The sequence below is a fragment of the Sprattus sprattus genome (assembly GCF_963457725.1).
Source record: "Sprattus sprattus genome assembly, chromosome: 7".
In the NCBI taxonomy this organism is placed as follows: domain Eukaryota; kingdom Metazoa; phylum Chordata; class Actinopteri; order Clupeiformes; family Clupeidae; genus Sprattus; species Sprattus sprattus.
In genome coordinates this window covers 12,473,254-12,487,834 of record NC_137926.1, presented here as the reverse complement: position 1 = coordinate 12,487,834, position 14,581 = coordinate 12,473,254, and the positions used below count along the sequence as shown (strand labels likewise).

Sequence of the window (14,581 nt, the reverse complement as noted above, 5' to 3'; positions counted from 1 at the left end):
ATAGACCACCAAAGGTTTACTCTTTTCTAAGGTTCAGACACATACTTCAGTCTTCTTAGTATATTATTTGTCGGGTTGAATGTTTAAATGGTGCTGGAAATGTATGGGTGAGTTGCACTGATTTCCATGATGTTCTTCTGTGAGGACCAAAAGTCTTGGCTGGCGCACACTATGGCGATAGAATGTAAACTGACTTTAAGCCATCATCTGAAGGTCTAATGAATGGGACTCCGGGACAGTCAACAGTTGGTTGTCTTTGGAAATAGTATTACCAAAGAATGAACCGCCTAATTGAGCACTGCCTTATCATATTGTGTTGCACAGTTTGGCTGGATTTCCAACACTGCTTTATGGCCTAATTTGTCCTTAATTTTTCTTCCTGACTGCTCATCAGGGAAACTTGCAACCAATGCCTCTTGTCAATCATGACTATTTTCTATGGAAACTTGTCAAGTTATTGATACTGCCAAAACATGTGATATGCAATGTTGTTTGCTAATAAAGTCTTCAACATATACCCCTGGCTACGTTTCTTCTGAAAGAATTTGTAAGTAAGGAAGAAATTGGTAGGTAGAGTTCTTAAGATGAGCTGAAAACACAGAACCCCATACTTTTGCAACAAGCCTATTTGTGATCAGTTTTAGTTTGTAACTAAGCTCAAGGGTAGACTCCTCTATCTGTTTTTACCAGAAGACTTTCCCCAAAGAAACAATCAACAGGAGAAATCCTATTGGTAACAAAAGAGTACCTGGTATCCCCAGAATCTGACTTTATTTAGCCTAATAAGCCTGGTAGGCAAGGGATAGCCTATCTAGAAACTGGAGCAATTACACTGCCAAGATCACATAGGAACCATTAAGTGTAGTTCATTTTGCTATGGGACTTCTTTTCGAGTGCACAGTCTGTGTACACACTACGCAGTTTACAGAGTCTTCTAACGTTAGACATTTATGTTAGCAATATACCATTATACTGCGGACTTGACTTACTGAGTTCTCTGCACAGAAGCACGTTAACACGTAAGTCCTGTGGTGGGACACCGTTGAAATTATTAAATTGTTAGAGTTAGTTGCATGAGATTATCTTAACTCTGGAGACCTGTCATAACTTCATTCTGCCTAGAAGGCTAGTCTAGGTCGCTACCGCTGCATCCAGGAAGGCACGCATAACGTAGCCTACATAAAGGTATTGATGGATTTTGATAACGTTATGAATCTAGATGGGTATTTTGAATCTATTCAACCTCTTTAAACAAGCCAGCGCTAGAAGCTGTGTTCTTTCCAGAATTATTTTGTTGAACAATTTTTTAATCATGGTCTACTCTCTTTTTTTAAAGAGTTCAGCAGTTATTTCTGGAAACGAGCTGTAAATGTGCAAAACTTGTTGTCAAAAATGTATACAGGCCTACTTCAAACATAGCCTAGATTATTTTCCTTATCTTGGCAGCGGTCGGATAGTCAAAAATGACGTCCTGATGTCCTTTCCTAACCAATTTCCTTAACCTCGATGGAAAACGTCATTGGGTCAAGGAAAGATGTGAAGGAGAATTAATAAGTTGGCCACTTGCACTTTAACTATGTAATTATGCGATGGCGTATGTTATTGACGTGGGTTTTCAAATTGTATTGTTGCCAGGAATTGTGGGAAGGCATTGTCTCTTTTCTCTGTAAGGATGATTTCAGTGTACCTTATGCTGAAGGAGATATGAAAGGAAGCATTCAGAGACCTTTCCTCAGCGTTAAGCAAATTCCACCTGCTCTTATCAACACTGCCACTTAGATACTTCTGGGTTATTTCACTCAGTTAGGTAAATTCCTAAGCAAAAAAAAGACTTTAGTACGTCTCATAACATTATTTACCATTACCTTTCCTCTGTCATCCTGCTCTTGCCCTGGAAATCATTCAAAGTGTGACGTCAGGAATGATGTCTAAATTCCAGAATTGCTGCCAGAGGAGACGAGGAAGAAGGAACAAGGGGGGAGGAGAGAGTACTGATGAGTGAGGAAAAACAAGAGCATCCTGTGCTGAAGTGTTTTTAGAGATGGGTCTTCTGACTGTGGTTACAAGGCGTGACATGCGTGACGTGTCCTCTTTCAGTCATCACGTGTCCTTGATGCCCTTTCTTCCTGTGCTTTCTTCAGCATACAATTTAAAATAAGATGTAGCGGTTTATGAACAAAATTAAATCTTCAACCAAGAATTTTATACAAAAAATATGCAACTTTAATTAAACATTGATGTTTGTTGCCTACAGGATCATGTTTAAAAATCAATACATTTATACCATGTTATAAAAACAGCAAATTATCACCTTGTTAACAAGAGAAGTGTTAATGGAGAAGTCTAGCAGATTTCAACAGCTGTAGTATGATGGGCCTTTTGTCTAGATCAGTATTGTCTGACATTTCCACAGACTTTGAGGCCCAATAAGTAGGCCTAATTACATTCAGAGTTTGCTTAGAATAATTGATGCTTTTCCTTCTTAACACGCTCTCTCAAAAGGCTAGTTTATATGAATTATACTTACTGGTGTGCAGTTGTATCTTTCTTTTGCACTATAATAAATTGTATTTTACTGTACGCTATTGGAATTCAGGTAATAACACATTTAGCATAGTAAATGGATTCAAATGGAGATCTTGGCAAAAGTGATGTTAGCATTTGGCGTAATAGACAAAGAAAATAATGATGAAGAATAATCAAATTAAATGTAGATTTATGTAGAAATGTAGCCTCTCCGATGACAATTACATTCAGTAGAATTTATGTTTTTATTGATCTTAAAGTCCTTAATTTCTTACATGCTGTATATAGCAGCAGGTTTGTTTAGTCTTGCAAGAGGTGATGGTGCTGTGTCATCAGTAATTGACGTCTCTTAAAAGTGATGTGGGATTGATCAAGCCCATCTCATTTCTCATGGATGTCTGTCCTTGATTCCTCAATCCTCATTGCATTCCTTCCTCATTTCCCTCACATTTGAATAGAGGAAGGGGCTAGGACGTAAGGAATGATGGAAGGGAAGATTGACACATTTTTATTTTTTATTTCTTATGTAAAGTAGTATTTATTTTATGACTAAATGTATGTAAAATACAGGAAATTCCGACATTCAAGACCATCTTCACTCCCGTGATTTCATGTTTTAAATGCTATTGTTTACAAATGGACTGCAAGACATACACAGTGCATGCAGTGCACCGCAACAGGACTTCTGGATTTTTGTCATTTGTTTTTCAGGTCTTGAATGTTTTGCAATATTATTGCATCCTTTAACTATTAATATTGGATTAATTGCAGTCAATTCATTCAAAAGTCTAATGAGTTATGTAAAGGTTTGTGATCCAGTTCCCTTATTGGCCAATCTGTGAGTCAAAACCCTAATCTGCTTTGGGCCTCCAGACTATACCTCGTGACAACTGAAGTGAGATAGAACTATAGACTGACAGAGCCAGCCTACACTCCTGACCGATAGTAGACACATCACAAATCATTAACTAAAAGGTATGGTTAACAGACATTACAGATTGGAATAAATAAAACATGTTGACAGTACTCCCAGCTCCGTCAATCTTGGTCAACGGGCCAGAAAGTGGTATCTGTCCTCGTCACAAATAACACAATAATCTTTGAACCTGTTGGCTTCCACTTGTCAAAGTCAACAGACTGAAGCAGATGATAACAGAGTCGTTTTTTTGGAAATCGTGGTAAAGTTGTCGTCTAACCCCGGCTTTAGGTCTACATCCCTAGTCTGTATGCAGGGTAGGGCTGCTGAGCCTCAGAATGTGAAATGGCTAAATGTTGCCTCTTGGTGGCAGTATTTACCAGCTAATGAGAATAGGCTGCTTAGATTGCTAGATTGTGAGGGGTTTGTGGTTTTCAGAATTAGAAAAAGGGGATGTGTGAATGAGATGAATATTATTTTTTCCCACAGTGTTTCCTTCATGGGAGACAAACGCCAGCGAGCAAGAGTCCAAGGCGGCTGGGCTAAACCACTCGTCAAACCAACATCAGCTAAACCAAACAGCACTGCAGGTAAACAAGAGGGGCGGGAAGCATTTTTCACTGGATGGTTTCAGTGCATTTTTCAAATGTAGATTGGGATTGTATAGGTGTGCTCATGTCTTCATCTCAGGCCCTTGTCCTGGATCTACATCATGGAAAGCAGGGCCACGGACATGTGAATTTCAACAGCCATCCAGGGTAAGAACTGATTTATTCTGATTCTTTTAACATGGCAAGCTTTTACACCTGGCTCAGACATGTCTGTCTTTTCTCCCCATCTCACACAGCCAATTCGGGACATTCCTGTGGAGAAGGTTATTGAGTAAGTGTTTAATATTTAACATAATGTATGTATATCATTAGATGGGCAATCCATATCTGACCCATTGACCAGATGTTTTTTAAAAGATGAATCAAATTATAGAGAAATCTCAAATTTTGCAGCCATGGGGGAATTTTTTTTCATCACAGCCACTCTTACGAGGGAATCGTTTAATATTTTTTGCTGAAACTATATAGAAAGTATAGGGGTTTCATAAAGCTTCTTATAAATGTTGTTCACCTATCATTTTGGTTATGGGGACCCATGGGGATATGCACTTGGTCTACAGGGCTCAGGTCAGTTTGGCACATTTCATAGGGATTGCGTCAGATACAGCCCCTCAAAAATGAAAATAAAAAGAACAGATGTTGAGGTTTCTTTCTGAAATTCTAACATCCACTGGTCAAAAAGTATTTATAATATCCAACTATTTGTCTTCCGGCTGTCCTGGTATCTGTAAAGTTTCTAGGCCATTGGTGATTTAATCTGGCCTGTAGAGAAGGCTGAAATGGATGGAAAATGTCAAATTTAGCATATTTTTTTTTTCAATTAAAATTCAAATGTGGGGCACATGAAAAAAGCTTTTCAGTGTCCCACATATCAAAAGCATCAAAAGTACAACATTGAATAATTTCTCTCATACTTCTTTCTTCTCTCTTTCTCTCTTACTTGCTGCAACACATTCTTATCTGACTCATTTTTTCCTTATCTTTTTTGTCTTTCGCTCTCAGGAAAACTGGGGTGTATGACATTAGCCATGGCCCATCAGGAGTGTCCCGGTAAGAATGATCATCTCTTTCCCTGAGAAAGTAATTTCTTGAGGAGAACAGGAACACTCAAATGTTCAGTTTATTTTTTCTTCATTTAAGCATCAGGCTGTCTGTCCCACTGCTCTAGTAATGTGTAGGTGAAGTAAATGTTGGAGAGCTCTGGCTCTTCTCTTTATCAGAGTTTATAGATCCCAATCCTCATTTGAAAAACCAGTTCATTGGTACCTGCCATGCTGAAGTATGCGTGGTTCACTGTTATTTCTTCTTTTTCTTTAATCTACCCTGCTCCTGGGCCATGCTCCCACCCTCCCATCACGTGTAACGTTCTCCAGGCTCCGGCTGTTCACTAACTTCCTCCAGCAGGAGGAGGCAGACTGGATGTTCAGTGTTCTCCTGGCTGAGCTTCCCTGGTCACAAAAGACCAACCACAGGCAAGGTTAGTCGCTGTGGCTGATGAGGAATGCTTTTCCTTTCCTTCCTTAAGCTAAACTGAACTTCTGCTTGAATCTTCTGGATGTCAGTGAAATTAATAACGTACTTTCTCCAGTAGTCATATATGATGTTTTGCTATTTTTTAGTTGTGAAAAAAGAACGCTAATAAGACTATGGCTACACACCTACCTTACTTCCACGATTCCCTTAGTTTCAGTCCCACTTTCAGTCGTCCTTCACGGCCTCCCCAAGGTGTTACTTGCTTTACCCATTGAGAGGCCATAAATGCTATAATTATTCCCACCTTAGTGTTTATGCTTTTAGTGTCTTTGAAATTTCCAGAATTTCCCCACAGGATTAATAAAGTATCTATCTATCTATCTATCTATCTATCCGGTAAGTATGATTATCTCTTTCCCTGAGAAAGTAATTTCTTGAGGAGAACAGGAACACTCAAATGTGTTTTCTTCATTAAAGCATCAGGCTGTCTGTCCCATTGCTCTAGTAATGTGTAAGTGAAGTAAAGTATCTATCTATCGATCTATCTATCTATCTATGCAGTTCAATGTCATAGTTCTCCTTCATGTGAAAGGGAAGATCTTTATTAGTGTGGTAGCAAGTAGTTTGGTCTCCTATTTGAAGGTAAATAGCTTGATAGAAATTTCAGTGCAGAAAGCAGGAATCCCAGCTATACTTTGGGTTTAGAACCTAGTAGCATAATTTGGCATCAAATTCAGGCAGCAAAGATAGAAGGCCAAGACCTCCATGTGGTATTTCTGGATCTTGCAAATACCTCAGGATCAGTTTCACGTAGTGTTGTGGAAGGTCTTCAGTTACTTTCAGGTCCCTGAGAAGATTTCAGTGTTAGTCAAAGGATATTGTGAGGATAAGCTTCTACACCCTTTCGCCATGGCAATGGAAGTAATTAAAAGGACATCTAAATGGGTTGTTGGTGTAGTGAGGCTGCTGTCTGCATGGACCCGGGTTGCCTCCCATCCAAGCTTATGTGGACGACAGGACGATACTTACAACAACTGCTCCATGTGCCCAGAGTTAGCCAAGATGAATGACACCCTTAAAAAGTTGAAACCTAGCAAATGTAGAAGTGTATCTATCAGTTAGGGAAAACTGGTGGAAGAGAGTTTATATTGATGGTGAGGAGATTCCTTCTAGAGAAACTGGGGGAAGCATATAACTAGGCGCATATAATCATAATATGGCCCCTGTAAAGTCTCCTCCTGTTATGACCAGGTTCACCCCACCCCCTTGTATTTCTTTTTTTCTTTTTTCTTTTTTTTAAATGTCTTTCTTTCTGTTTACTTATCTCCCCATGTATGTTTTTACTATATTCCTGTTACTGTCTCTACAATATGTTAGTGTGTCTTACTTCCAATAAAGACAAATCAGTTAGCAAGCTAGCTACACACATATTATAATGAAATACATCAGTTAGCAAGCTAGCTACACACATATTGTAATGAAATACCTCAGGTAGCAGGCTAGCTACACACAATTTGTAATGAAATACATCAGTTAGCAAGTTAGCTACACAAACATTGTAATATCTCTCTAAAATTGACAGAAAATGACAGAAATCCCCAGCTGATGCAACCCATGCCATCTGGTGCACTCTGCTCTATTATTAGTTGCCCTGAGTGGTGTCTGTTGAGCAAGCCCGCGTAAACTAACTTTTGACCTTAGAGCAAACGAAAACATTTCATTTCAACATTTCATTTCAAATGTGTGTTTTTTTTGTTATCATTTTCATCACTACTTTCAGTGTAAGACTAGAGTCCACCTCATTAGAGAATCTCCTCCTGTAATGCCCAGTTTGCTTTTGTTTGCTGTTCAGATAGTCACCAGGAGGTAACTGCGATTTTGTAAACATTGATGGTACTCTCAGGATGCATGATCTAGGGGAAGCTGACGACAGCCTGACACATTCAGTCAAAATAAACTCATCCAACTGCGTTGACAATCAGTCATCTGCATTCAAGCATTTGAGAGAGCCCAAAGGAGCGAGACAAGAAAAGAAAGTCATGCTCTGAGTCACTCTTTCCAGTCCTTTAAGTGTCTGCCATGTCTCTCTAGACCTATTTATCGATTCTCACTGGGAAAGGCTGCCATGCTTTGCCAAGGTTCCTGCCAGACTTCTGGAAAGCCCAAAATTCATCAGTCAAACACAAACATTTGCTTTGGAGGTAAAACATTTTCCTGGTGCTGTTTTAGAACTGCCATGTTTTCATTTGCCTCTTTTTTTTCTTTCACATCCATCATTGATATCACATGAGGATGAAGGAAGGAACGTCTGTGCTTTGGGATTGTTACCTCTTTTGGAGTTAGTTTTGACCAGCTGATTATGTTTAGGATCAGTGAGCATTTAAACACTGCCAAGTGCTCACACGCAGAGCATGGGAAGTGGGACTAGCCATTCAGACTCTCCTCAGTAGTCTTGGACATACTGGTACAATACAATACAGTTTGTTTATTTGATCAAGAGGGACAGTGTACATTCATGAACATTAAGATGTAAATGCACCCAATTATAGCCAAAAGGCTAGTTTCCATTGGCAGTCCCCCTGCCAGAGTGACAAAGGATTTACAACCTAAAAAAAAGGCATTAACGTATACATCAAACATAAATCAAAAATAAATTAAATTAAATAAATCCCAAGATACAAGTTCTACTGCTGACCTACTATATATATATAAGGTATATGGCACTTGTTGAGCGAATAGAGCTCTGGCCTCTCTGCACGGCCTGCGTTGCGCGTGTGGAGGCTGCGTTGCAGAACTGCTGCAGCTCGGTTGCGTGTTTATTCACACCACCAATGTTTGTGCCCGGCCTTGCTCCTGCCAGCCCTATCTACCCGCATTGAGTTTGCTTTGATTATGGCTGTCAATACACCGTCAGTTTGGTATCATCCATTGTTGATGAGGGAAAACCAGAACGTTGACCAGTTGTAACCAGAAATTAGTCATGTCAAGTCACTTTTATTGCCACAGTTCAGAGGGAGGGAGGGAGAGAGAGAGGGAGAGAAAGAAAGAAAGAGAGAGAGAGACAGCAATGGAAAACTATTGCCCTTCATCTAATGTTCTGTTAACTGGTCGACAGAATATAATTATAGCCTACATTGGGTATCTATACACATGTAGCCTCTACTTCCCACTTTCATAACATGCAATTGCTAAATTGGTTTAATAAATGGTTGACGTATAGCCTAGACAGTGAAAATGGTCAGTCATGTAATGTTGCTGGTATGATGTCAATATGACTATCAAAGATGAGAACCGCTTACCTCATGCGTGAAAACTAGGCTCCGCACCGAACCTCTACATGACTTGTGTCTCAAAGCGTGCCTAAGACGTGCATTTCAAGCAGGAAAGGTGCGTGCTTTCACCTGAAATGAAAATCGACTGGTAGTGCAACCCCCACGCACACAACGCACAGGCAGTGTAAAAAGGGCCTTAGCGATGATAGCCTTGCTTCCATTTGTAGTGGTTCTGGTTGATCAACCTCTCTCTTTCTCTCTCACTCTCACACAAACACACACACTTATACACTCATACACTCATACACTCACACACTCACACACACACACACACACACACACACACACACACACACACACACACACACACACACAAACACACACACACTGCTGATCTATTCGCTGCTAATCCAGAGTTTTTTGGTACAGGTGAAGCCTATAATGAGCCCAGACTAACATGTTGGTATGGAGAACTGCCTTACACCTACTCTAACTCTACCATGCAGGCCAACGCACAGGTACGACAGTCTTCGCTGTATTTTTCTTTTTTATCTGTCTTACATTTCCTGTTTTCTCCAAAGTTTTAGCTGTAATGAGATATGCATCACCAGTGCAAATGAGTCCTTTTTAACACATTCACTTTCTACATTTTTCAAGGATTTAATGAAGTAATACTGTGATCCTCTGTATGTGCCCTGGTCTGCCCATATTGTCTTGTATTTCCCACATCCTATTCACCTCCTGCCTACCTCTTTTCACTGCTCTCTGCTATTTCCCTATTTCTCTCTCTCTCTATCTGTCTCTCTCTCTCTGTCTCTCTCTCTCTCTGTCTCTCACTCACAGTGGCACCCAGTGCTGAGTAGTTTACGAGCCTCCATTGAAAGTCACAGCGGCTGCTCCTTTAACTCCCTCCTCTGTAACCTGTACCGCGACTGCAAGGACAGCATCGCCTGGCACTCGGACAACGAACCCTCGCTGGGCCTGCAGCCCACCATTGCCTCCCTTAGCTTGGGCGACACGCGCGCCTTTAGCCTCCGCAAGCAGCCTCCTCCAGTGAGCCTTGTGTGTGTGTGTGTGTGTGTGTGTTTGTGTGTGTGTGTGTGTTTGTGTGTGTGTGTGTGTGTGTGTGTGTGTGTGTGTGTGTGTGTGTGTGTGTGTGTGTGTGTGTGTGTGTGTGTGTGTGTGTGTGTGTGTGTGTGTGTGTGTGTGTGTGTGTGTGTGTGTGTGTGTGTGTGTTTGTGTGTGTGGAGGAATGGAGTGGCAGAGGAAGATGGAGAGAGAGCAAAAGATAGGGGAAGTGGATGGGACAGGCTTGGAGGAAGAGCTGAAGAGTTTGACTGGGTGTTTCTGCAGAAACAGCTGCTACAACCTGATTTGCCCTCTGTGTGAACTCTGTTGCTTATGATTGTGTTTGTTTGTGTGTGTGTGTGTGTGTGTGTGTGTGTGTGTGTGTGTGTGTGTGTGTGCACATGCTTCCTTTACTAAGCTCAAAGTCCCAAAGCCCTTCTCAGACAAATGCGTGTTTGCCAGGAAAGATGACTGGATCCTGTGTGTGTGTGTGTGTGTGTGTGTGTGTGTGTGTGTGTGTGTGTGTGTGTGTGTGTGTGTGTGTGTGTGTGTGTGTGTGTGTGTGTGTGTGTGTGTGTGTGTGTGTGTGTGTGTGTGTGTGTGTGTGTGTGTGTGTGTGTGTGTGTGTGTGTGTGTGATGCAGGAGGAGAATGGGGACTACACGTATGTCGAGACCATAAAGATCCCGCTGGCCCACGGCTCCCTGCTGATGATGGAGGGTTGCACTCAGGACGACTGGCAGGTACAACACACAGGGCTCCCCTACACACTATTACATAAACCAGCCTTAGTACTGCAGACCAACCTTACATAATCCAGCACAATTTATGATAAAACTGCTAAAACTTCCAAATAGTCTGATACATTTTAACCTGGTTCTGTTTGTAACATTAGTGTCTATAACAATTATGTACATTCTTAACATTGCTGTTGGTACTTTTGAACTTCTGCAGATGGTAACTATGGCAACTCCTCCTAAATAGCACTGTACATCATGCAGTGTATCATTAGTTGCGTTCTCAACCTTGGATCGAGAACGTTTTGTGTGACAGTGTTTTACAGACGATATCTAATCAATCTAATCTCATTTAAAAAACATTAATTCGTCCGTGCATGCTTTCTGCATTCGTTCGTGCATGCTTTCTGCATGAGAGTGCATTACTTTGAGCCTTTCACTTAACTGGAAGTACACATGAGCTGCAGCACAATAATGTGAAGAACCAGTGTAGGGGGGAGACGAGTCCTTGGCAACAATCCCTCCATTTCAAAAGACTGCTCTTCCTAGCCCGCCTGCTATTGTGAAAGAAAACGACAGTATGACAGACAGCACCCAGACAATGTTCCTGTTCTTGACTGTTCTGTTCTGTTCTGTTCTGGCAAAAGAAGGCTCTGCAAGTATTTCTAATTTCTTGATCCTCTCTTTACTGAACCCAGTAGAGACCTTTGCACATGTGTGCGTTATCACATATTAATGAAAATACTACATGTCAAAAATGTCAACCACATTATATTTCCCAGAATTGTCATTTTTCTCACCTCTGTGCCCATTACAAAACCCGTCTGATGAAAAGGAATACGGTGACATTGCAGGGTATACTTATAGACGAGACACTGTGCTCACACAGGTCACAGACTGCGTGTTCACAGACTGCATGTTCACAGACTGCGTGGACTGCTGTTTATTTATCACTCTTGGGAAATGGACTGCATTCCAAAGACTGACAGAAGACACTTTTTCAAAAGTCTGAGCAGTCAAAGCAGTGGCACGTCAGATTAGAGTGTAGACACTAAGACAGTTAGACAGTTACACAATCCACATACTTATATGAAAACTGTAAGGGCATTATGTGTCTAGATGTGAACAGCCTGCTGCCATGGGGTTTTTGGCCCAGAAATCAGGTGTTATGTAGAGTCATGGGGCAAGAATAAAGGTCAATGGCATTTTATGGGGTTAACTGAATGTCTTATCCCAGCATTAGCGCCTCATGGGCCAGTACTCTGTCGATCGCGTAAGCTGCTCGTAACTCACACCGCAGGGACTAAATAAGCCACAGTCTTTAGCGCTAGCTTAAAGTGTGCACTAAATATTTATTTTACACACGGGGAAAGCGTTGCGTAACTTTGGCTCAACTTTGGGCTTGGAAGGCTGTTGCCGTGTGGTTGGAGTCCCTAAAGACACCCTGTGGATAAACCCCGAGACAAATGTCCTTTCGATTTTTGTAAGTAAGGGCATCTTTCACGTTGAGCCGGCGTGGTCGAGCCCCCAGTGCAGTGGAGAGGCACCTTTGCTCCAGCAGAAGGGAAAACGTGGCCAAAGTTCGCCCTTCATTGTGAGAGGATTTCTGATACATATGTTTGTGTTTGACTTTGATTTATTCTTTACAGCACCAAGTGGCCAAAGAATATCACGATCGAGGACCCCGAATCAACCTCACCTTCCGCACCATCTACCCTTAACCCTAACCTTGCCACAGCGTGAAAGAGGAGACGTTTGTGACCCTTAAGAGAAGTTCACAAGACATGCGGTCGTAAAGTCCACAGTTTTAGGAAGACTGGATATGGACAGAAATAAGTTCACTGAAGTATCCCTATTTCACTTATTTAATGCAGTAGCCAATGTGTCATGAGTGTCTGTGTCATGAGTACTCCAGACGTGTGTCACTTACAGGCAGAAGTGCCATAGCAATTTTTTGGCAGAGGGCTCTCGTGAAACAGCGGGTGTACAGGCCTTCCCCAGCATGTGCCAGAATTTTTTACATCTGTAGCGCTGCTTATTAACAGTGAGAGTCATCATTGTGGTGACTAACCTCTTACAAGAAGTGCTCTGTTTAACATAGAGCTGAGAGAGTTCATGTGTGTGTTTGTGTGTCTTTTGGTGTGACAAAAAAAATATTTATTTTTGAGTATGGCCGCATCAGCTTGTTTTGCAGTGTCGGCTTCTAAGTTCTTATTTTGAAATGAGGTGTCTATAAAACTGACGGACATTCTGTTAATGTTTGGAGAGCACCTTGGTTGTAAAATGTTAGGGGAACAGCTAAGTGCTCTATTACCGTAGTTCTATTTTCCCGAAGGGATGTTTTGTAATGCAAAAATTCAGCTGTAAAAAAATAAAGTGCAATTTGCTCACTCTAGTTTCTGGCCCCTTATTTTCTATTTCTGAGTAATTCGGTCTGAATCAGAGGATTGTTCTGTTACTGTTCTGTCCTTCTTTGTGTAGTCAGTGCTGTGGGGTACTTTCCCAGCTGTATAAATTACTTTAATGGACTGTTGCCATGGTGGTAACTCATCTGGTCGTGTGATTGTATTTGATTCTTTTAATTAGTCCTAAATCTTACTGCTACTTGAAGAAATGGTGAATTATATGTTTCATACAATGTAGGATGGTGTAGGTCACATACATTGTGAAACAATGTTCTTAACTATTGTAGATCCTTATCATTTTAGTTATTTAAAGAGCTTTCAAGCGTTTTTGTCTAAGCTAGTGGAAACGACAGGTGTGTTTACTTAACTTAACATGACCATTTACTATTAACATGAAGTTTTAAAAAATGTACCCTAAAATATTGGCAAAATAATGTTGCCTTAATTAAGCAATACCATACCGGTTTCTACCATGGCCTTGGCCACTTCACTAGCCACTGCAGTCAGAGTAAATCAAGGTTATTTGTTTGCCATGCTATTTTACATTTCTGAAATGATGCTTCTTAAATTATGTTTTCACCCATAAAATCCTGTACAACTCTCATCTGGGCTGCAGTTTTATTAGGGCTGAAGGCACACACACACCTACACACCTATCCTCAGTCTTACTGGTGTGAACTTCGTAGCATTTCTTTAATTGAAGTTCAGCGTCAGTACATCCTGGCTGCTTTTTAAATAGGTTGAGGCTCCCACGGACCTGATAAAGAGAGGAGAGAGACTTGTGTCCTGTCTCAGCCCACAGCAGGAGTCTGGCCGTCGCTGGAGCTGTGTGGGAAGACCAAGAGGTGGGGAAGAGCCTACCTATTATCTGGATGGGTGTGCATGGCAACTACAGAGTATACACAAAGTAATCCAAGAGAGAAATGCCAAGTCGCCCCTTGTTACTTACATAACAGTACATATCCTTACTGTCTGAGGAGTGCCTATCTGGGAGAAATGTACGATGTGCTATAAATGTTATAAGCCTTTTGAAAAAAGTCCAGAAATTAGGTTGTCCCATGTGTTCAGTGTATTGCTCCTTTTCAGGATAATCATCAGATTTTTTTTAGACTTGAAATGTTCATAGTCTGTAAGTCTTTGAAATTAAACAGCTATCGCAAGTAGATACACACAGAAATAGGTACACATGTATAAGATTGTTTACACTCTTTCCCGCCATTACTATTAATAGCTCGTCACTTGAGCAATATCTGTTACAAGGCCTGAGGCCTGACCTGGCACACACTCCTCTGCCAGTAGTGGCATCAGGGCCCTCAGACTCAGTCTCCCCCAACAAACATGCGCTGACACAATGATGGGGCCACACTTGACAGTGTTGACAGTTTCAAAGTGAGCTAACCGAGAGTAGACCCCCTTCTGCATCTCCCTGGCCCAAATGAGTACCCCCCCTCTGTTGACGTTGGTAATGGTTCTCTCTTTTGAGAGATTTGTTGTAAAGATTTAATTAAACTTGCAGTGCTGGCATCTGCTTCTTAAATGGCATTTACCCAGCCAAGAGCCTCAGCACTCCCACT

At 41.3% G+C, this 14,581-nt stretch overlaps 1 protein-coding gene across 1 annotated transcript; it reads left to right on the top strand.

Moving 5' to 3' along the window:
- Positions 1 to 902: 902 nt before the first annotated feature.
- On the top strand, positions 903 to 12,968 carry alkbh3 (alkB homolog 3, alpha-ketoglutarate dependent dioxygenase). Its single transcript, XM_080841927.1, has 10 exons — positions 903 to 1,019; positions 3,932 to 4,032; positions 4,133 to 4,200; positions 4,290 to 4,324; positions 5,056 to 5,103; positions 5,427 to 5,530; positions 9,228 to 9,316; positions 9,642 to 9,851; positions 10,510 to 10,608; positions 12,252 to 12,968. Exons 2-10 carry the CDS (start codon positions 3,942 to 3,944, stop codon positions 12,321 to 12,323), a joined length of 816 nt encoding a protein of 271 aa, XP_080698053.1. The 5' UTR covers positions 903 to 1,019; positions 3,932 to 3,941; the 3' UTR covers positions 12,324 to 12,968.
- Positions 12,969 to 14,581: the final 1,613 nt, after the last annotated feature.